Source organism: Molothrus ater, chromosome Z, assembly GCF_012460135.2.
Source record: "Molothrus ater isolate BHLD 08-10-18 breed brown headed cowbird chromosome Z, BPBGC_Mater_1.1, whole genome shotgun sequence".
Classification (NCBI taxonomy): domain Eukaryota; kingdom Metazoa; phylum Chordata; class Aves; order Passeriformes; family Icteridae; genus Molothrus; species Molothrus ater.
This window is the reverse complement of record NC_050511.2, coordinates 61,608,596-61,631,984: the sequence shown is the minus strand read 5'-3', so window position 1 is coordinate 61,631,984 and position 23,389 is coordinate 61,608,596. Positions and strand designations below refer to the sequence as shown.

The 23,389-nt window shown below is 37.4% G+C and overlaps 1 protein-coding gene across 1 annotated transcript in view; it reads left to right on the top strand.

Moving 5' to 3' along the window:
- PCSK5 (proprotein convertase subtilisin/kexin type 5) overlaps positions 1-20,498 on the top strand; it is a 227,476-nt gene extending 206,978 nt beyond the window's left edge. The window contains exons 28-37 of the mRNA XM_036402993.1: positions 7,228-7,311; positions 7,807-8,002; positions 10,243-10,460; positions 12,043-12,279; positions 12,752-12,982; positions 14,536-14,713; positions 15,688-15,905; positions 17,900-18,015; positions 19,350-19,536; positions 20,095-20,498. Of these exons, the coding sequence (XP_036258886.1) occupies positions 7,228-7,311; positions 7,807-8,002; positions 10,243-10,460; positions 12,043-12,279; positions 12,752-12,982; positions 14,536-14,713; positions 15,688-15,905; positions 17,900-18,015; positions 19,350-19,536; positions 20,095-20,498 (2,069 nt within the window). The remainder of the gene's footprint in view (positions 1-7,227; positions 7,312-7,806; positions 8,003-10,242; positions 10,461-12,042; positions 12,280-12,751; positions 12,983-14,535; positions 14,714-15,687; positions 15,906-17,899; positions 18,016-19,349; positions 19,537-20,094) is intronic.
- The last annotated feature ends 2,891 nt before the right edge of the window (positions 20,499-23,389 follow it).

Sequence of the window (23,389 nt, the reverse complement as noted above, 5' to 3'; positions counted from 1 at the left end):
TGATTTAAACATACAGGCCAGATGATTTCTAGTCCTACTAATTTGGGGAATTGAGCTGGGTCTGGGGAGGTTAGGATTAAATAAACAACCTGCCACGGGAGTGAAGGAAGGAGAGCACCAAATGCATCCCCAGTACACGGCCTGCTCCAGGCTTGCAGGAAGACAACTCAAGACAAAACTTCCTCATCTAATAGTTTACATCAGCTTTACGATGTTACTCTTCCATTTACTCTTTTTCTTTTGAAATTTACTAATTCAGAGTGGAGATATTAGATCTTGAATTGTACTACAAACAATGAAACAATTTCTCTTTGGCCCTTCCACCCACATGAATTCAGTGGGTTCCACTGTGGGTTTAGTGAGTATGTTGACATACCATGGGAACAATGTGACTCTTGGGAAACGTTTTGCTGGTTACAAGGCTAGCATAGTTTAAAGGGCAGTACATCACAACCTTCCATGGAGAAAACAACTCAGGGTCTGACTTTCTTTGCAAATTGAGAGACTAGTCCATTTAGGTTAGAATTAAAACCATTGTGAATGTGGAATGAACTTCTATTTTCTATCATGTTCAAGGTTTCACTTCCATTTTTTTATGCAAGGATAAATTATAGACCATCCCACAAATTTTTATGAGCAAACACTTCAGCATCTAAAACACTCTATTAAAAAATCTATTTAAATTTCTATTTACTTTGCTGGTATATTCTGCTGAGCAAACTGGTATATTCTGCTGAATCCCTGAAAGGTCATATTCAGGTCTGAAATAATGCAACATCATTATATCTGTTACTCAGGCTTTTAAAAAGACAGTGCAAGCCAAGAAAAGGAGAAAGGGAAAAAACCCAACAACTGAACTCTAAGTTTCTAGCATGAAATATCTATATTTTCTCTCATGTACCAGATGATCACTTTGGAAGCCAGGAAACACACTAGTATAAACTTAATTTACCAAGGGAGTACATGGCCCCTTTTAACTGGATTAGATATTTTGCAAATTATGACAGGGTCATTGTTTTGCCATGTCACTAAAAGCCTGCACCCTTAAAAACAGTCATTCCTTGGTTTAATATGCTACATTGTAATGAAAATTAAAAATGGGAAAAAATAGGTACAGAATGAGATCAATTTCTAATGATGGAATGTGTGTTTCTTTACATGCAGATAAATAGCAGCAGCTTACTGTTATGTACCATCCCAAATAATAGGAGCAACCTCTCACAGGCACCGCTAATCAATTGTATTTTCCTTTCCTAAATAAAAAGCAAAATAAAATCAGTAAAAATGCACTGGTTGTGAGAAAACAATAATTAAGGTTATAAAAGGACCTTAATGCAGCTCTGCATATATACATATAAAGGTTTCAGAATATGGGAAGGAAAAAAAAAAGCAATGGGCTGTGCAGAATACAGGAGAGAAATCAGAAGTAGGAGGGAATGGGTTACGGTCTTTAAAACATGAGAATGTTTTGCCATTTAAAATGCAGAATTACAACATCATGGGAAGAGGTAGAAGGCCCTTTTAATCACCATCCAAATGTGAAATTTCAAGTTGCTAGAAGCAAGCAAAAAAGATCCATTATCAAATATGCTCTTATGCATGACAATTTCGTATTCTGGTTATTTGTTTGTATGTTTTATTTATACCAATAAATTCTGGTATTTATTTGTAAAATAATGTAGTTGTTACAAGACAACTAAATTGATAACTAATGGTTATTAAAGAGTGTCATTTACTTCCCAGCACTCCTATAATTTCTTTAAATTTACAGTTCATGTGAGTCTTCACAATGGGAGAAGTCGAGCATTTTATTATGTATGTTTATAATTTTCAATATATTTTACTATATTTATATAATTGCTACTACCTAATGGAGATATGTAAACTGTTTCAGTTTTTTTATTTATGGTTGTATTAGTTTTGCAAGAACAGTGCCATGCAAAGAATAAAATCTAACAAACTAAGCCACACTTCAACTGGATCACATTCAAACCATGTATTACTACATAGCATAAAAGCTAGACAGGTCACCTTCTAAAAGGGATACCATACCAGTAAGAAACAGTACTTCATTCTCTTCTGCATCCCTCACTAGAGTAATTGTACTACGGTCCAGTAACAAAATATATTGTAAATATACAAATCCTTACAGAAAATAATATCTAGGAGTTACAAATATTACAAATGTACACAGAGACCTACTGTGATAGCAACTAAAAATACAAGGTTTAAAATCCCCTCTTTACTCATAGAAAAGCAAGAATACATAAGATTTAAATAGAAGGAAATAAAACATCTTTTGCTGGTTTGAACACTTCCTGATTGCACTACCTGGCCTAATGATCCATTTTCTAAAAGAACAGGCAGAGAGAGTAAGGTGGACATCACAAAGGAAATGAGAAACTAGAAAGAATTCTTATAACACCATTGTGGTTCTGAATGAAATTAAAGAGGGATTATTCAAATGCTTTTGTATGTCAAGGCATACTTCTTTATATATGGCCATATCTCTGCTCTTATGCCTTGGCTTTGTAGAGGGTTTCAGCTTTTTTTTTTTTAATAAACTTCACATTTTCCTGAAGAAGTGGTGACCATGTGAAAAGGACCATACTTGTTTTCATATGAACCCTAAAGAGGACTATACTTCTTTTCATGGTTTTCACCCTAAATATTTTTAGGATTTATTTAATTTTTCTCTGATAGCAGATTGAAAAAAAGTGTTGAGAGTTCAAAGAAACATGACTGAAGCAAAAAAAAAAAAAAAAAAGGAAATATGGGGAAATTGTGTCATTGTGTTAATTTGAAATAAAATTTCACTCCTTTTTTCCTTAATTAATTTTGGGTTCACATCTTACAGTGGTGTTTCAAGAAAATCTACCATTGTCTCACTCATGATGCATGACCCCAAATGAGAAAAGAGAATAAGGAAAAAATATTTCACAGTCTTTCTGCACACTTCCAGTTTTATAATCCCTTGAATAGAATGAATGGACAAGAGCACTGTGGCAGCTTCAAAGCTGCAGTAAAATTTAGCTCAAGAAATAATGAGATTCAGTTTTTCAGATTCTATAAAAGAATAACAGAGACTTAGCTGGGCCAAAGATGTTACTCATTCTGTGAAAGACACAAGAATAAAGATGGTCTTGACTCAGATTCTGACCCAAGTTTAAATAAAGGCCTTTTGCTTTTGAAAATAAGAAAAATGGATGTTGAATTTTTTTAAAAATAATATAACTTTAAGGATAAAAACAACTCAGTAGGTCTCCAAAGATCATTCATTTTGTTGAACACTCAGGTCTTTTCTTTCCTCAGGAAAGGAAAATATAACCCAACAGCTTCAACCCAGTAATTTTCAACCTTTCCATTTGCAATCAGTCCAAAGACTGAGGAAGTACATGTTGCACAACCAGCTCTTCAGCTATATGAGGTTATTCTTTGGAAGGATCTTACATTTAAAGTGAAGGAAATTTACATTTAAGAAGTGCATATTACTCTAAATGTGTGCTTTATTTCAGGTTTTTTTGCTAAATGAAAACCAGTCAAGAAAGACTCATTTTACCTATGCAGAATTTTTTTTTAATTATTTTTACAAATTTCTTCTGTCAATATTTAAATTGGGAAATTCTAATTCTTATATTTGACTGGAAGTTAAATGTTGTTTCTGTTGTCTGCAGAAGCCTAATTGCTTGTGTACATTCCCCTCTGGTGGCAACTAGTAACTATTACAAAAAAGAGGACATAGTGCAAAAGGGAAAGAGAAATAAAAAGAAATACAAACTAGTTCACAAAAAAAGAGAAATCTTTATTTTGCATTGTAAGGCTTCAAACATTTAGAAAGAATGAGCTCCTTTAAATATTCTTCAGCAGTAGTTAACAACTTATCTGCTTAACTTCACCTGATTTTCACTCAAAAACAACAAAAGAGAGAAGCTCTGTAAAAATAAAGTTAGGATAATAGAAAACCTTATAACAGCCAACTTTTCTGGAGTATTTCTTGTATTCTTACAGTCAACATTAATGACACTTCTTAATATTTTGTTAAATTCTGATGAGTAATGAAAAACATGAAGCTAAGGAGTAGTGTCTCCAAAAAACTCTTTGACAGCGAATCTCAAAAAAGTAAGCAATTATCTATTTGAGGATTATTTCCATAAGAGAAGTAAAAATGCTTAAAAATAGATATTCAGCGCGGGAAAAAGAGCTGTAGAAATTATGTCAGCATGAGTCACTGTTACTGTGGGAAGATTTGCTGGACCCTTAGTGTTTGATTTGTCTGTCAGCATCCCAGGAAGGCGAGACCCTTGTGTACTCTGCCAGTGTCCCACTGGGGGACCTTCATTGACCAGTCCTGCTGGGTGGGAGAGTGGTTCCACTGACTCAGTCAGGGAAACCAGCAATGTAAGGAAGACCCCTCAGCAGATCTTCCTCTTTTGGACTGTGTTACCCACTGCCAGCCACTGCTAGTGCCTGTGAAGGACACACACCAACAGTTTATGGAGTAACACTCTATTCGTGCAAAATTGTGACAGCTTAAGGTACAAAGGCTGTTGGTGATAGTGCCTGACTGAAAAAAATTGTATTCAAAGTAATCCACAGACAAGCTGTAATCCCCACTAAAATGTTCTGCCAGCAGAGAACAGGATTCTTGCCTAACAGGTATCACTGTGAGGGAGAAGACAGGTTCAGCCCCTTGGCTGATCCCAGCAGTTATGATGGACTCTTCCCTACCTTTTCCCCCATTCTCAACCTATTTTTGTACTATTTCTCTGTGTTTAGGTGCAGCTCGACTCTAGTCACGCATACTTTTGTTACTGATTGGTGTAAAGATCTCTCTTTTTTTTGCTTTCAAAGATACAGCTGTATCTGGAGAAATTTTATATTGCGCCAGTTGCAAGGAAGAGTAACAACACAACAGGCTTTCATTATCCTGTAGAAGCAGTACTCACAAGTAGTCCTGGTAAAGAGTGACTAACCATGTCCTTACTGAACGACCTACTGTTAAACACCCAGGTTGTGATTGGCTGCAATTGTTACATTAAGACTCTTTTTTTACTTTAATGAGTTTTTGAGGCTTCTCAGCTAATGGTAGTGTCAGATGTGGTTGTTACATACTGTTATAGACCAATCCCAGTCACGCTGAATGTGGACCTAACTACTCTCATTCATATCTTTATTATTATTCTCTCTTCTTCCCCTGTGGTATGGTACACATATACACACTTTGTATATGGGTACCATATGTACACACACTGTGGTACACTTTTCATCTGCTTAGTATAATGCCCATCATTTCTCCTTATGGCAAAGGGCTTTATTTATATATTTATTTATATTTATGGGAAAGGGCTTTATTTAAGTTTCGTGCTCTCTTCCCTTGTCTTTATACTTGAAGCATTTGCTTCCATGGTTTTCATTCAAAATTTCAGTATTCTAAACATTCTTACCATAACAGGCAGAACAAAAGAATTTTGTGATATGCTGCATTTGGTTAATCATTACTGTCATCAATCAACTTACAAAAATCATACATATTTAACTGGCAGGATGAGCTGGGTATGCTAAATGAGGTGCACAGCTCAACCTGCAAGTAACTTTTGGTTTTGTCTTTATTTTCTATTTTCAGCAAAATCACGAAGCTTCTATGTGTTGTCTGTTTGTCCATAATTATTTTTTCATTAGACCTACATTTAGCCATTGTTGTAATTTGCTGGTATCAAAATACAGAGCTGTATGCTGGGTATATGGTCACATTGCACGGCAGAGTTTTTTCTGTTAGGTATGATGCTCCAATGTCCTTGTCATTTTTTAGCTGATGGTTCTGCAAAGAGTAATCAAAATTTGCTTTTCCACAGTCATAAGAACTCCACTTGACACTCATTGGGCCCCCTTTTGGAGGGAAACAGCAGGCAGAAGTAAGTTTGGGGAGAACTATTTAATAGGCATTATTAAATTAGTAAGAGAGATAGGCAATCACCAACTGTATGAATTTTAATTTGGGCAAGTGCTGGATTCAGCACCGTGGGACAGTGCAACCCCAGCTTCTTAAACAGACTACAGAACAAGAGGCTGAAGAGAAGTGCTGTGGAAAGGGACCTGGGTGCTCTGATCGATGGCAAGTTGAATGTGAGTGAACAGTGAGCCCTGGTAGCCAGGAGGGCCAAGTGTGTGCTGGGATGCTTTAAGCACAGCACTGACAACTGGTCAAAAAGGGGATTGTCCTGCTCTTCCCCACACTGATGCAGACTCAGTTTGAGGACTGTGTGCAGATTTGGGCACCACAATATGAAAAAGACAATAACTATTAGAGAACATCCAAAGGTGGGCCATGAGGATGGTGAAGGGTCTGGAAGGAAAGCTTCACAGGAAGAGACTGAGTTCATCTGGGTTTGCTCGGCTTAAAGTAGAGGAGATTTCATTGTGGTTTTCATATTCTCACAAGGAAAAGTGGAGCAGCAGGTATGGAACTCTTCAGTCTTGTGACTAGTGACAGGACACAAGAAAAAGGCATGAAGCTTAGTCAGGGTGGGTTTACACTGGACACCAGGAAATGTTTTTTACCCAGAGGGCGATTGAGTACTGGAACATGCTCTCCAGGGAAATGGACACAGCACCAAGTCTGACAAAGTTCAAGAAACATTTGAAAAACACTCTCAGTGGATGGGGTGCCCTGCACAGGGCCAGGAGTTGGATATTGATGATTCTGATGATCCCTTCCAAAGCAACATATTCTATGATTATATGACTTCTGTCTCCTTCTGACTCAGAACTTTCAGGTTACAGGGTAATGGTGGTCTACAACAATTTCGTTCAAAATGTCCAAGAAGTACATCATTAAACCAAGTCCCCAAATGTACATACTTTCTAGATCTTTCTGTTTGCAATCTATTAGTATAACATATCCATATTTGGGTTTGGAGCACTACATTGAAATTAAGATTATTGGGATAATTATTAACAACGTTACTATTATTATTCTCATTTGTGATGAGCAGTCCATAGTGAACATGAGAAAAACATTCATATTTTCCTTTAATACAACCTGTAACTTATCATTTAGAAGAGAGGAGTCAATTATTAAGTTCTTCAACTTTGTGAACTCCACAAATTCACAAAGGTGCATTTTCAAAACACTTTAGGAAAAGCCATACAAAGTGTCCCTTCTAAAGGGAGGAGAAATTAAGAAAACCAGATGGTAAAAAAAAAGAACTTTTTTCCCTTTCATCCCAGATGGAAATAGAAAATTGCTGTCCTGTAACTCTTCGTGTATGACCTGTGAGAAATCTGCTGATGTGTGTACTTCATGTCCAGAAGGTAACATTTCAGCTTCCTTGGATAAGTTTGCAAGTGACTATAGTATTTCATATCCTACATGCTTCCAGAGAAAGTTTTTGTCAGTGGTCACTACAAAGTCCCTTAACAGCTTAAGAGGCAATCAGCCAATGAACAATTGAATTCAGGCAACAGGGCCTGAATTTTGACCCTTAGCAATATGGGTCAAAATATTGTTGGTATTCCTTTTCTTTCCTTTCAATTAAAATTTGTCAGATATCATGCAGGAATTACTGAATAGGGATTTCTTCAGTGAGACATCCTAGATAATCCTGATGATTCCTTCTGTCAATGTCAGTGAGGTCTGAGCAAAATATTTTGGGAAATATCTTAAGAAAGCATGTTTTATTCATGCTTTTAAGAATCAAAGTTGAATTTTGAGAAGTTGAAAGCTTTTTTTGTAGCCATCCAAGGCAGAAATCTTTTAAATGTATGTCTAATTGATGTCTTTACCCCCCTGGGTTGCTCTTCTGCCAGGAAAATTTCTTATCCATGATACCTGTGTTTCTCTGTGCCCTCCAAAATATTTTGGCAACATTGTAAGTGGAAAGTGTGAGAAGTGCGGGCATGACTGTGAGGTGTGCTCTGACCAGTGGCACTGTCAGAAGTGTCAGGATGAACAGAACCAGCTGCTCTTCCTCCACAAAGGCAGGTGTTTACAGGAGTGCCCTGAGTAAGTAACCCCTCTTATATTATCCCTGATTTTTTCTCTGTGTTCTCTTTAAAGTTCAGATCCATTATTAAACTTTCAAGGAAGAACGTTATGTAACACATGCTATCAGAAATTAAGGTAAATGTCATTTTCAGACTGCCTGAATAAACAGTATTTTCTTTTGATTAGAGAAAAAGTAAAAAAATCAAAAGTGAAGGTAAGACATTAAATCCTATGAAAGATGGAACAGCTCTCAAGGACTTTAATAGGAACATGGTACTTCATGGCAAATGATAATAAAAGTTGTAGACATCCTCCAGTTTGTTCCTTTCTCCAACTATTACGGAGCAGAGATATAAACTCAGACAGTGAACATATTAGAGTCCTGATATGTAAATACAGTGCTTGATGATGTGTGTTTCTCTCTTTGGCTCATATTTATTTTTATATATTTTTAATGTGTAAAATTTAAAAATATTCCCACTTGACTGCGATGGATATTAGATCAGGCACACGAGAAGTTCAGGTACTCTTTTTTCTTTTTTTTTTTTTTTTAATCAGCATTCATCTTATATATATATATATAAAACTAATGCTATGCAGAAAAAAAAGTCTTGCTTGGTTAACCCTTTTTCTTCAAAAAATTGTGAAGCTCCCACTTTTCCTGCAGTCTCTTCCACTGCCTTCCTGGTAATTCTGTTGAATAAGTCAATGAGGGCCAGTGGAACAGGTTTTCTTAATGAAAAGTCACAGTGAATGCAAGATAATTGCAATGAAGCCAACTCTAGTTCAGAAGCAATTTTTAATATTAGAAACTGAGGCATACAACCATTTTGTTGTATGTGGGGCATCAACCATTTTTGATGTGTTTTGACATCAATATGGCTCTTGTCAGTACTAGTTTCCCAGTTATCCCACCTAGAGTCAGCATAACAAAATTAAAACTTTATATACCAGTAGTCATTTCAGTTTATCCCCCCTTTTTTTTCCCTAATTCAAGACTGTAAATAATAGCTTCCCAGCAATGAGCAAAATTCACAGGGTTTAAACTCCAGTTTCTGACTCTGAGGTAAAGTTCTTGAGACACAAGTACTCTTCACTAGAGCAAAAAATGAGACTATTTATTAAGGGGGTTGGCTTGGGTTTGGGGACATGTTTTTAAGGGATAAAAAAGGGACAAAAAGATTTTACTTACTGCACAATTTATTTCTGACAGAGGAATTTTGAAAGACTGGGCTAACCGGGTACTCAACATTGGAACAAGAAAAGAGGACAGGACTGTGAGAGGTAGTTACAGGATCTTAAAAAAAAGTTGGAGGATAAAAAATACAGGAATAGGTGGCAGGCATGGCTCCTCCTATCTTTTCTCTAACCTTGCTTCTAATGCATCTCCCCAGACTTTCTTTGGAAAAATCATGTCAAAGAACAGAAGGAGAAGCATCCTTCTATAAAGAGTAACAAATTTGTTAATATAAAGTATATATTGTGGAAATAATTTCTGTCTCAACTTCTTTAGTTTTCATCAATGGCTCTGTGGATTAGCAACCATCTCAAAATGTCGATTTACCCATCCTTTAACCTTGCAACAATTTGATTCTGAGAGTGTAGACAGATTGAATTCAACATCTCTTCTATGCATCTTTACCTGAAGCAGGGGCACAGATTATTTTCTGTATTTATGACTAGTACTCCCAGCAGTGGCTCTCCACATTTGCTCTCACACCACAGATACCAGCAAAATGTACTCCCGCTTTGCCATCTCTAGCCTGCTGTCACTAAGGCAAGGTGTTATGTCAATATCCTGCTTTTTTTTGTTATTTTCAATCCCTGCCCTCATTTTTCCTACCTTTCACATTTCCAGAGTTGTCTCTTCTCTTTCTCCTCTCTAGAGCCACCGAGGTTACCCTTCTCTTTCTTTCCTTGATATCAGTATTGCAGGTCAGCTGCACAAGACTAGAGACTGCATGTTTTCCCAAATGTTATATATCTTTCTATCCCATGTAAGGGGGAAATAAAGACATAAATTTCAACATCACTTAGACAGCAGGTACAAGAAGAAAGGAAAGCCTTCACATAGCACTAACCATGTATATTTTCTGCTTTCAGACACAGGGGAAGTTAAGCAGAAGATGGGAAAAAAATTGTGTTAGAAACCTGTTCAATCTAGTGAAGTGTATGTGCTGTGAGAGTCTCATTTAGACTTGTAATTCTCATAGCCTGGAGTGACCAACTGTTTGCTTTATGTTTTTTTCATTCCATAGGGGATATTTTAATGATTCTGAGACTTGCAAGGAATGCAGTGGATCCTGTAAGACATGCATGGGAAGTGCCACCCAATGCCTGTCCTGTAAAAGTCCTTTGCTTCTGGAGCACTGGGAATGTAAATCTGCTTGTTCAGAGAAGCATTTTGCCTCTGAAGGAATCTGCAAACATTGCCCTGAAATGTGTCAGGAATGTATTCACAATGAAATATGCACAGGTAATAACCTCTCATTGGCGTTATTATAAAGCAGAGCAATAGGGCTCAGGAGCTCAGTCCCTGAGTAGGGACTGGGTGCCCGAAGCTGGCTCACTCATGCCAAAGCCGTGGGGCTACCATCTAGCAAGCATGGTGATTATCAGCTCTATAGGGATTGCAAGCTCTTAGGGTTTCAGCTTTGCTTGCTAGGTAGTGGTGCCCCGGGCTTGAGGCTGCAGCAGACGGAGAGAGAGGAGAAGGAGAAGGCGCAGGCTGTTCCTCGGAGATGGCTTTATTTGGGGAGGTCCGTGAAGGGTCTCTGCTCTTCTTCTTTCTCAACTAATGGGGTACAGTATGCTTCTTTTATAGGGTTGGAAAGGATCCAAGCTTGACCAATGGTAAGGGGTTAACATGACATTGCCTTATAGGGTTACAGAGATAGGTTAAGGGGTGGAGGACAGGGAAACAGGAATTTTCTTTTGCTGTTTCAGCATTTCTATTGTTCATATTCTCCATGGTGCTTTTCCTAAATCTATGGGGTTTACTACACACAGGTATTACAAAGAACTGCTGTTATGTAGAATAAAATCCACCTGGATCTGTCTGAATAGAGACTGGCAGAAAACCAAATGCGAATTCAGTAATGGGCAAAAAAAAAAAAAAAGTGATGTGCGTATCATTGTTAATCTCTAGAATAGATTATGATGAGACTAAATGTACAGTAATGATCTGTAAAGATTTCACATTGCTTTGCCTGGTCCTGTGGTTCTTCAGAGACTCCTGCTAGTTTGATTTTATTTTTGATCTAATGTATCCAATGTTAAAAACTTGGATATGTGCCCCAATGTGAAATACAGAATGTTTCTTTCCTAGCATAGTTGAACTTCACACCTCTTTACCATTTTTGCAAATGACCACTCCTGTTAGAGAAAGAAACCCCTGGAAAGAAAGGTATTAGAAAAGTCTTTGGTACTCAGATGAGGCTAACTGCAACCCCCCCTCCAAAATTCCCCCTCACCCCACCCCCCCCCCAAAATATTAAGGATGGTTAATTTGAGCAAGCCATTCTAGAAACATAAACATGGATGAAATAAAAAAACAACAATCAACAAACCAAACCATAAACAAACATGTTAAACCAAATACTCACAATAAAAAAGCAACTTATTCACAGCTCTAGGCAAAGACAACCCTTTAGGTCAATACAGTCTAGGTAAACCCATATTTCAATAATAAACTAAACAAAATTTCAGATATGTACATTCGTGATTTTGCAGGAAGTTCATAATGCAGAAAAATGTCAGAAAAAGGCCATCTACATATTAGTGTGAAATGGTTTGGTTTATATCACCAAAGCTGAGCAAATGACTTTTTTCAGAGTTTCTTGCTGTAACGCAGAAGATACCATTTGAGGGTTGGGCCAATATAGGTCTTTTGGAGGAGAAAGATTTAAAAAAGGAAGTCCTACCTTCTCAAGGTGTTCTGATGACTTCTGTCATGACATACAATCCAGAATGTAATGTTTCCTAGGACCTACCTTCTCTTGCACTTAGGTCAGCATTTGCTGCCCACTTGCTTACCGATGTTCTGCTGTTCCCTGCAGAGTGTATGGACGAGTTTTTCCTGCACGACGGGAAGTGTGTACGGGAATGCCCTTCACGCTTCTACCCTGAAGACAAGCACTGCTTTCCCTGCCATGCCGACTGCAAGGACTGCAACGGGCCAGATTCTGATGACTGCACAGCATGCACTTTCAACTTATTTGTCCTCTACAATGGCATGTGTTTTAAAGAGTGCCCTGAGGGGAGTTACTATGAAGAAGCCTCCAAAGACTGCCAAGGTTGGCAACTGTTGTTTTCCCCAGAAGAGTACTGAGATACAAGTGGGTCTATTTAAGGGTCATCCCCTAAGGGCCTGCATGTGACAGCTAATGTTGTTACCAGTGTCTTGGAGTTGAAGAGGACAGCTAAGGCAGAAAAAGAATCTGGCTTACTGTAGATTAGCAAAATTTGAAGAAAGCGGAGAGGGCGGTAGTCAGGATACTTATGTTTATTATTCAAGGCAACCATTGTGGTAAAATGCTGAGAATGGCTACAGAATCGCTGAGAATTGCTGGAGACGCTATTCACTGTTGCAGTGAAAAGCAGTGTTGATGCAAAAGCAAACCTAAGGAACTCCTTGCATAAGATTGAAAATTACTTCCCACAGGCTTTCACCCTGAGATTACAGCTGTTCCTTCAAAAATTAAAGCTGTAATAACACTCTGAGACAAATTCAGAAAAGGTGAAATTCCTACTGTTTGTCCTTTTCAGCATGCAACAGGACATGCCAGACTTGTTCTTCTTCCACCACCTGCCTAACTTGCAGAAATGGGTGGATATTGAACCATGATGGGCACTGTGTGTTATCTGGATACTGTCCTCCCACTGAGTACTACCTTGAGGAGACTCAGACCTGCAAATCTTGCCACAAGAAATGCTTCCACTGCTCAGGACCTACTGAACACCAGTGTCTTAGCTGTGTAAATAACCGATATCTTCTCAGTAAGTATCTCTCTACTGCCTCTAGATTTCATTCTACACAGAAAGCATGGAATTGACACGTTTTTGTCATATTTGCAAAGAATTTGGGCTGCATCAACCAATCTAAATACTGTAAGGAGGACAGGACAAGTCGTTAAATTGTGCAGAGATAATTTCTTCAGCAGGGCTATGTGGAAACTTTGTGAGGAAGGGCTTGCCGGGGCTCACAGGACTAATGCAGGATTTCTAAATAGCAACAAACACCACCACTGAACAAAACGTGGATGTTTCACTTAGTTGGTATGTACTCTTCTATTGTTTCCTACAAAGACTTTAAAAGAGAGCTATCCTTAGGTTTGTTGTTGTTGTTGTTGCTGCTGTTAATGTATCTATAAAATGTGCACATTTTCATGTTGGCCTCTTTAATCCCTGCAGCAATCTGATGAGCAAAGGAATACTTAAACAACTCTTAAAAGGGATCATTAAGACAGCATCTAATGGGTGGCTAAGGTGCAAAATTTCTTTCCTAACTTGGGAGCAGAGAGTAGGTTTAAGACTATACAGTCTCAGAAACAAACAGGAAAAAAATTATAAAATCCCCATAATAAAACATTTCTTCTCTACATATTCTTCTAAAAGCAAACAAAAATTTTAGAAAATCATTGGGAGAAAAAAAAATTAAATAATTCTTCATGCAGGAAAGAGCTAAAAACTAGTGTAAATTAAAAGTGAATCTAAGCTTTTTTAGTCTAATTCTAAAGCATTATTTTACATTCCTGTATTTCTGAGACCTTGCATCAGACTTACCTTTTTTATCAACACACTCAGCTGTTTTGCACCATTACAAATGGTAAAGTTGATGGACAAATGCAGATAAAGATATTGGAACTGAGAATAAAATGAAAAAACCCTGAACCTGAAAGTTCCTTTGCCCAATTGCAACCCAAGCAGCAAAATTATCAAGACAAATATGTAACAAGCACAAGCAGCTTGTAATCTACTACTTTATTAGGTTTATGCACTTGCAGCTAATTCCAACACTACTAACTTCTCATTCAGGATTCCTACTACGACTGAAAAAAGTGGGACTTATCTGGCTTTGCAGCATTAAAGACATTTAATTCGATAACATAATGTAGAAGTCACAGACAAGGGTAAAGATCAGTAAACAAATATCATTAAATCTCAAATTTACCATCAGATTCATCATCTACACAGAATGAAATTAGATTGATGCTTAAAGTGAAATCTATGGAAAACAGCAATGCAGATAAAAACCTGCCTTACTACTTTTGATTATATGAAGGAAATCACATCTGCTGTTCATTATTATGCTACTTTATTTTTCACAAAGATAAAAACGTGCCTGTCTTGAAGAGCTTGCTAATATGCATAAAACACAGAAATGAGGACTAATGAATTTACAAGAATCAAAAAGTAATTACTGTTCCCCAACAGTACATTATCTATCAGCACCTCAGGCTGATAGAGTTTCCTCTAGCACAGCTGCATGAGATATTTTATAGTAGTAAATACTGAATATGATGTGCTACTTTGCATTGTTGTCTCTGCAGACAGAACCTGTGTTGAAACATGCCCAAATGGATATTACGCTGACAGCACCGAGAGGCAATGTTCTGCATGCCACAGCACCTGTGACACTTGCACTGGAAAACACAGCTCACAGTGCCTTTCCTGCAAACTGGGTTGGTACAGACAAGGAAAAGGATGTGTAACCCATTGTCCAGCAGGGTAAGGCCCAAGATCTTGTGCTAAGAGCTGCATCACAGAGAGAGCTTTGAGAAATTAGATCACTGCAGCATTCCATGTCAGTCTGAAATAGAACTGAGTTTTGTTTTCAGGAGAAAATTTCTTGTATTATCACAGTAATCTAATGGTGGAAAACCTCACTTCCCTGTAGAAAACTCCAGAATTGGTGCCCAGATGGGAACTGCTTAGATGTGGTGTGGACATGCTCAGAATATGCTCTTGGCTATTTCTGTACAGAACAGTGTGAACCAGAACAAGTATACTAAGTAATAGGTCAGTCAGACTGAGCACAGGCAGAAGAGCCTCCAAGTACAGGCAGAAGAGCCTCCAAGCACAACTCTGGCCTCCACTTAAGGAGGAGAAGTTTGGATAAGTTTATATTTTTTTTTGCGTTGAGTTAATGCTTACAGCGGGTGATAACAAAAACCATTAAAACATCTTTGAACTGAGCACTCATAATTCTAGAGAGAAGCTTTATAATTAATCCATTTAAGTTCAAAATGTGAATTCAGTGTTTTGGGAAATTCAGTTTTGAGAAATTCAAATTTAGAATGTTTTAACCTATGATTTCTCTTTCAGGTCCATTTAAATTAAAACTAGAGTTCAATGGATCACACTGGCTGTCCCTCCCATTAAACAGGAAAACTCTAATGACCATATCTCAGCAAAATCACACACACCTTCCCTACTTCAATACTTTATATCTCAATTCAACTCAGATTTTAGAAATTTTTGCTGTAAAAACTATACAGAGTCGTGCTTTGTCGCTGAATTCCAATGGCCAAAGGGAATGAAATTAATTCTATTTCCACTGAGTTTACAAACACCTGTGTTCATTTTAGTATGATTTTTATACATGGATGTAATCACGATAAAAAGCTAAGGATTAAACAAATGTTGGTTTTCCTATCACAGCTGGCCTTTATGCAAAGCTACGCCTATCTGATCTATCTCAGGTATTTCGCACAAAATTCCACTGGATCATGTGAGAGATGCCACAAGAGTTGTAAGGAGTGTATGGGGCCCCGAGCCACAGACTGTCTTTCCTGTAATACATATTTCTACCTGCTGCACTCCACGAACGAATGTGTTAGCTCTTGTCCTCAGTACTACTACGAAAACAAGGACAACAACGTCTGTGAGAGATGCCACTCTTCCTGTTTAACTTGTGACGGTAAAAGTATATGTTCTGCTTTGAGCAAAAAAAGGGGTCATCAAAAAACCTGGAATCTCAGCTCCATGATCTGGGAACACTTCACAAAAACACTAACCACATACGGTGCTACCAATCTGTCCATGACTCTGGGTGTCTGTCCATCACCCACAGTAGGTGATGTAGACCTCTCTCAGGGGCTGCTGAGCTTGTCCTGTCTCTTGGTGACTTGTTGCAGTCCTGCTCCATTGATTTATTTCTACTGCATTGATAACTGAGGTGAAACCAAGTATATGAATTCCTGACAAGATTTCTTCAGAACTGCTTCCAGCAGAGAGCACCAACAGAGAGACAGCCACTTAACAGGGAGGGCTAGGACCAAGTCACATGTTGCTAAGTCAGTGAATGGACAAAAATGGAGAACAGTAATGAATTTACCATCAGCCAGGACTCACATAAAAATGCTCATCATAAAAAATTGGGCTTGCAGAGATGGACCCCATTTTTCACATGAATATCAAGAATGACTGAAAAATATCTCACTCCTTGAGCTGCCCTACTGTCTGTTACTCTTTCACTCCGTGAAAGCCAAGGAACTTAATTCCAACTACACATCTTTACAGCCTACAATGGGAAGAGTAAAGACCCATAAAGCACATCTCTAGATTGAAAGGAAAACTGAAATCAAAAACACAGTGATGTTTGATGCTTTTAATATAGTTATGTATTTCACAAAGTTAATTTTCAGAGACTGTCTATTTTGCTCTGTGAGACAGTGGTTTTAGTTTCTCAATTTTCCTAATTAAACCACTTCTGAAACAAAAAGCATTAATCCTCTTGGACCCATTTGGTGTCCTTTTTTACCTGAACAACACAAGATTACAGCTAATGGGTTCCATGCTGCAGCTTAGAAGACCATGCATTGTAACACACAAACTATTTTGGATAGTGGATATACTGGATAGTACAGATAGCTAATTGCAACAAAATTATATATGAAGCACTTAGAATGAAGCCACATTCAAGAATGTTTACAACCTAACTGTGTAACAATATTATGAAAATTAGCAGAAATATGTTTGTTTTGATTTACAACAAAAAAAGATAGGAATTTTAATTTACAGACCACCTCCTTTGTTTTTCACATTATTTGGCATAAATACTACGGGACAGAATTTTTATCATCATTAAAAAGACAGAATTATAAAACACAAGCCAATCTGAAATGCATCTGCATTGCTGATATATCAGCAAAGAGCATGGTGTCTGTCAAGAGCAGTAAGGAAAATCATGCATTGCACAGTAATTTAGGAAGTTCTCTGTGTTATAGGTTACTTACTTCAGCAGTTTAATGTCTGCTAATGTCAGTTCCTTGCATTTTCATTTTCTTCCTTTCAGAAAATGGGAGAAAATGTCTGTGTGCAGGGAAATGGATGGATGCATCTTGACACTTAAGACAAACCCATCCCTTCAGTGTTTCACAGAAATACTGCATGCAGCATCTGTCTTTAAAAAGAGTCTCTGACACACAAGGTGCATATGGTCCTCTGGCTGTACCTAGTGAAAAATGGTTTATTTCTTATGCAACTAAATAAGTTATTCTTCTATTCAAATATAAACATCACTTAATTCATGGTTGTCTGAAAATAGTTAACAGGGCAAGTAAGTATGGATTTTGTGAAGGACAGAATTTGGAGAAGGTTCTCCACATTTTACTTCAGTGCTCTGATCTAATTTATTTTCCTGAATATGTCAGAGGTTCTCTGTACAACTGATTGTGAAATTATCTTTTCATGATTATCAAAACACATAAGAAATAAATTTTGTTTGCACACAAAACCCCAAGACTAGGCACAAGCTTTTTCTAATACCAGCCTCTTCATGTGGAAGTCCTCACTAATGATTGTTGCCGCTGACAAACATCCTTTTGCTTCACAGCAGTGGTCAATATAATTTTTAAAGGAAGTTAGCTGACATTTCCTGTTGTAATATTGTTGTTTTGTTTGCCTGTCTAGGGAAGGGAGCATTCAGCTGCACATCTTGTGTATGGAGCTACAGTTTGTTAAATGGAATGTGCAACTCAGACTGTTTCGTAGGTGAATACAAAGTCCAGGAGACTCCAGGACAAAAGGTACCTACTTCAAGGATTTTTGTAAAAAATACAAACAGCACATGGCTCTTCTGTGAGTTTTTAATGGTGCCTTTCTTTAAGTATGCTTACTTTTTTCCTCTTTTAGCAGGGGAAGCCTTGTTTCTCTTTCTGGGGTTTCCTTATAGTCAACAAAGATATCAAAACCACATGAACAAATCAGTTCCATTAATGATACAGTGTTTTTTTCTTCCAATATAACAGATTTCCTCTTGGATTTCTGATGCCTTTTCTGTAAGAAATCCTTCTGCATTTTTGATTGACAGCTTTTCTGGCAGAAAGTTCTCATAGAAGGACAGGCTGAAATTAACACAGCTGTATATTTAATTGAATAGGATAAGGTTTGGGTCTGCACCATAAGCCTGGGCATTCCACCTTCCAGATTTCCACACCAATTGCCTTCTAAAGATATTTATTCAAGAATATAGCAGCAAGGCATGCCTGGGATGCTACAAACCCTGGAGTCTCTCTCCTATAATATCTTCTTGACAGTCCTACTTCATAGCATTGATCTGAGAAAACAGCCTTATTTGAGGCTGGGGACCACACAGGTGTGCAGGTCTTTGCAAGAGCTTTGACTCTAAGAAATTAAGAACAGCTATGATCCTGCAATCTTGCACAGGTTCTTCCATCCAGGATAAACAGCCTTGCAATCCTAACTGCAAAGGTGGTGAAAGTTTATTGGAGTCTCCAGATGTTCACAGTGAAGATGGCCAGGAACTGTGAGCATTGCAAATACTGAAACCCCTGACTTAAGAGCATTCTGCAAGGCAGGTGTGATCACAGTGACCACTGGTAGTCTCTGTAAACAGAGGTTCCCAGAAGCCTGGACTTTAGGAAGAGTATTTGAATCTAAGCTGTTTCCATAGGAAAAAAAGAGCCACATAATCTAAGAGTAATCGGTTTTGCTAAAAAACTTCCAACCACCTTTAATCCTTACTTCTGCTTCTTCCCTGGGTAAAGAGAAAATTCATACTCTCAGCTTTTCCCCAGAATATTTCATATTGCTTCTTCCACATCACTTACTTTTCTGGTGCAAAAAGCTTAAAAGAATGAGTAAACTTTAACATCCTGCCCAGCTAGGTGAGATCTCTAAGGTTTTACAACACTTTACATCCCACAAGCAGATCACTGAGAAATCAGAAAACAGGAAATTTTGAATTTGGTATTGTATCTTCACATTGACACCCAAGGTGCCTAGAGATGACAACCATGATGGTCAATGACATTCCACATTTTACTTCAGTACAGAACTGCCAGGTCAGGTACAAATCACACAAAATTAGAGGTGCATTGCTTGTGTTCTGTGTTTGAAGGAGAGCAAACCCAAGTGTGAGAGATGTGACAGCTCATGCATTGAGTGCAAGGGACCTGGTCCTCTCAACTGCACAGTCTGTCCAGCCAGCATGCAGCTCTTCCTGGAGGAAAGCCGCTGCCTGCCCTGCTGCAGCAACACTGACCCAGGAGAAACCCCAGAGTGCTGTGACTGCAGTGAAACACAAGGTAGGACCACGCTGAAAAGCAGGAATACTGCTAAGTGTTTTATGGTTGATTATGCTGACATTATGCTGCTTGAAAACTGGACTAGAGCAAAAATGTGCTATCGATAAACAGTGTGTTCCTACTGCTTCATCAAAAATAGGGAAGGTTTTACTCAAATAACAACCATTATGTCTGGTGCTGGAGATGGCAACTTCTCACACTCTCAACTACTATGTTAAATGGCCTGGCATTTCATAAACCGACTGGTTTATGAATTAGCTTACTTCAATGAAGAGACATCTGAATCTCATTGCATTTGTGCACCTGCTAGCTTTTCAGCTTCTTTCTCATTATTTTAAATACAATAATGAAGAACAGATATCCCAACAACCTTATTGACATACTTGCTGCATAAGAACAACAAAAATACCATTGTGATACCAGAAAAGCTAGGTGTTTTGTTGACTGCTATCACTGCAGCAGACACACTGTACTAGACTTTTAAGACACACACACACACAAATGCAAGCTCATTTTACCCTTTTTTTGTTGTTCTTTTGTTTTTATTTGCTGTTGTAGATGACTGCGTATTACAGACAACTCTACCACCTGGGCAAAAAAGTAAAACTATTTTATTTGTTATCACTTGCATTTTGCTTCTGCTTGTCATTGGAGCCATTGTATTCATCTGGAAAAAGGCACGAACCAAAACCCAGCCTGTCAATAAAGGACGATATGAGAAGCTGACAAATCACTCCAAAACCTTTCCTTCCTCTGTGAGCAACTATCACAAGAATCCCAGCTACCATGAGGATCAAGTGATTGAATATAGAGACAGAGATTATGAAGATGATGACGACGAAGATGACATTGTATACATGGGCAAGGATGGCACAATTTATCACAAATTTAAATACGGACTTTTGGACGATGATGAGGAAGATGAGCTAGAATATGATGATGAAAGTTACTCATTTAGATAACTTTTTATTAGTTTACTAACAGTAAATTAGTCCTACTCTACTGTTTTTCCTATGAAATTATAGCTATTTAGTTAATATGCTCTGTTACTTGATAGCATCCTGACCTCCAATTTTTTTGCTAATAATTATTGTGAAACAAGAATAATTTCTAGAAATATTTCTAGAAATTCCTTTTTTCTAAATAAATCTTTTCTAGGCTTTTAAGTAGCACTCCAGATATAATCTGGTTAAGAGACCAAGTTTCTATGCATTTGTGTGGAGAACAATCCTTTCCCAATATGTATTTGTGTAACTAACACAAACTTTTCTTCAGACCTTTTTGAAGAACCCTGCCAATCACTACTAGAAATGTGATAAGCAAGATGGGTGCATCTACTTGATGAATGCCACTGGGAGAGGATGCTAGTAGTTCACTAATTTGTGATTAGAGTTACTCAGCAATTCATAATAGAAGAGGCAACTTGGAGGAATTTACTTAGATTTTCTTCATAATCACCTGGTATTCCCTGAACATAATCTTCATAATCTTTACAGCATAATTTCCTGTTAATTCATGTATCTATGACATAATATTTTAAGACTTAGGATTCTAACTACTTCTCATAACTATATCTTATTCACAGTTTGTATGAAATAGAAGAAAAATATTTTATATATCAGCCTCTGATCAATCTTTACTGCTGTGTTTGTCAAAAAATCTTGCATTTTACAGATGAATTTCTTGGTTTACAACAAAGGGCAATATTGTCTATAAGCATGGCACACACACACCAATTCTGCACCATGAGCAGGTGGTGTTTATACTGTAAATGGCTCAGGATGCTCAGATAATGGCAAAGGGGATATTTTCACTTTTCTGGTAATTTTTATTATTATTATTACATAAATAAAAATTTATAATTCTGAAGAAAAGAATGTCTGTTTGTTGTGAATAAATTCTTTAGCCGTCTTATATATGCTGTTCCTCACTACATTTCATTAAATCTCAGAGTTTCTCTAGGTTTCCAGTAAGGAGCTGCTCTAAAAACAATAAGGGTATTCCCTTAGATTTAGATTTAGTGTTACATAGATTTAGTGTTTACAAGGAATTGTGTAAAAATACCAGCTTTCCATGGCTTAAAGCCTCAGTGAAATTTTCAGTATTACATAAGCCTAAAGACCTAAGGATAGTTCGATCTGTAAGATTAAAGATGTTTTATGGAGAAGTTTATTGCTTCCAATTTTAATTTTAACCTTCTAATTGTTGCAGCTTCAGTACGAGAGAGGAATTAAAGGTAATGTGACTTCACAAAAGCTGAAACCATGTTTAGCAAAAGCTATGTTTATCAAAAGCTATAATACAGCATTTGACAGCAAGGTACTTCAGAAAGATACATGTTATCTTTCACTTTAAAATCTAATAAAACAGAAGAGGAAAAGAAGAGTGAAAAATCAGTTTGAAAGATGATACTGCTATCCTGGTTTTCTAAACTTGTTTAAATTAACAATATGCTTTATTCTTGTTGCTAATGGCTTATAACACAACTGTGAGGATAAGCTTTGACACACTTCCTCACATTTCAAAGGCTTATTCTTACCTATGCCTGAGCAATCTGGAACCAGAATGATAATGTGCATTTTCTTTATGGGGGCTCACAGGTTATGAAATTATATTATTATGAAAGGGCCAGATGACCCTGGAGAGGCAAAAAATGATTGAAACCATGGTGCCATAGTCAGGAGTTAGGTTACTCAGCCCTTTTGCCATGCCCTGGTTTCCTGGGGACAATGGGGCCCATCTGACAAAGCAGAGAAAAAGAATCTTTGGTCAGAGACTTGCCAGACTCCTCAAGAGGGCTTTAACGTAGATTTGTTAGGGAAGGGTGTCTCTCCATCCCAATCCAGCCAGTCAAATATCAACACCTTTAATGGATGCCCATCATCAACATCTCCTATAGCACCAACATCTCCTATACAAGAAAATCACATTCAATATTTTTGGAATTGTTAAGTTTGAAAATAGTACTCAAGAAGACACAAATTTAGGAACCTGTATTCCTTTACAGTGTCTACAACTAGAAATCCCTGCTAAGAGTCTAAAAGAAGACCAAGAAAATAAAAGCACAAGGAAATAATTCTAGTATTGCCTCTAAAGAAACTTCATGGAAAACTGGTAGAACCATGTAAGACAGTAAAAAAATTACAGAGAACACAATAGTACACAAAGGAAATTCTGTTTTTCTGAATTATTTTATCCCTTCTATTAATCTAAGTTCCTTACACTTTTTCCTGAAATAAAGGCATCCAATTATTTTTTAATCTTTTCTAGTCCTTTTTACCTATCATCACCATTTCCCAGCTCTGACTCCCATTGTCACAAACATTCATAAAGTTCTGGTCTCCTGGAAAACACAAATCTTTCTAATTATTCCTCAAGACTAACAGATACTAAAACTTTTCTAAATACCACACTAGCAAGTGCAGCCTTCTGTTTTAATAATTTCTCTTTCATCTTTCTACTTTGTGTTTTTGGAGGATACCTATTCCATATTACAATCAGACTGCAAGACATGTGACCCAGCAGAAGAATGATTTTACGTGGTCCCCTGAACAACAACAAGCACTGCTCTGTGAGCTGGCCCATTCCTGGAGTTTCCTGAATTTTCAAGAAGCCTGTCCCCATGTATTGGGCTTCTTTGGACAGTCTGTGGCACAAGATGTGGTTGCAAGATTTTTTACCTATTTGTTCCTCCATTTCAGAGAGTATCACAAATGACACTTTTGTAAACCTAACATCAGTGAGTCTTAAAAGCTCATGTTTTCAAGGAAAGCACTGTTCACAGAACTGACAAAATACAATTTTCTCTACATTTTAAACATTCATTCATTAAAAAGCACACACACAAAACACA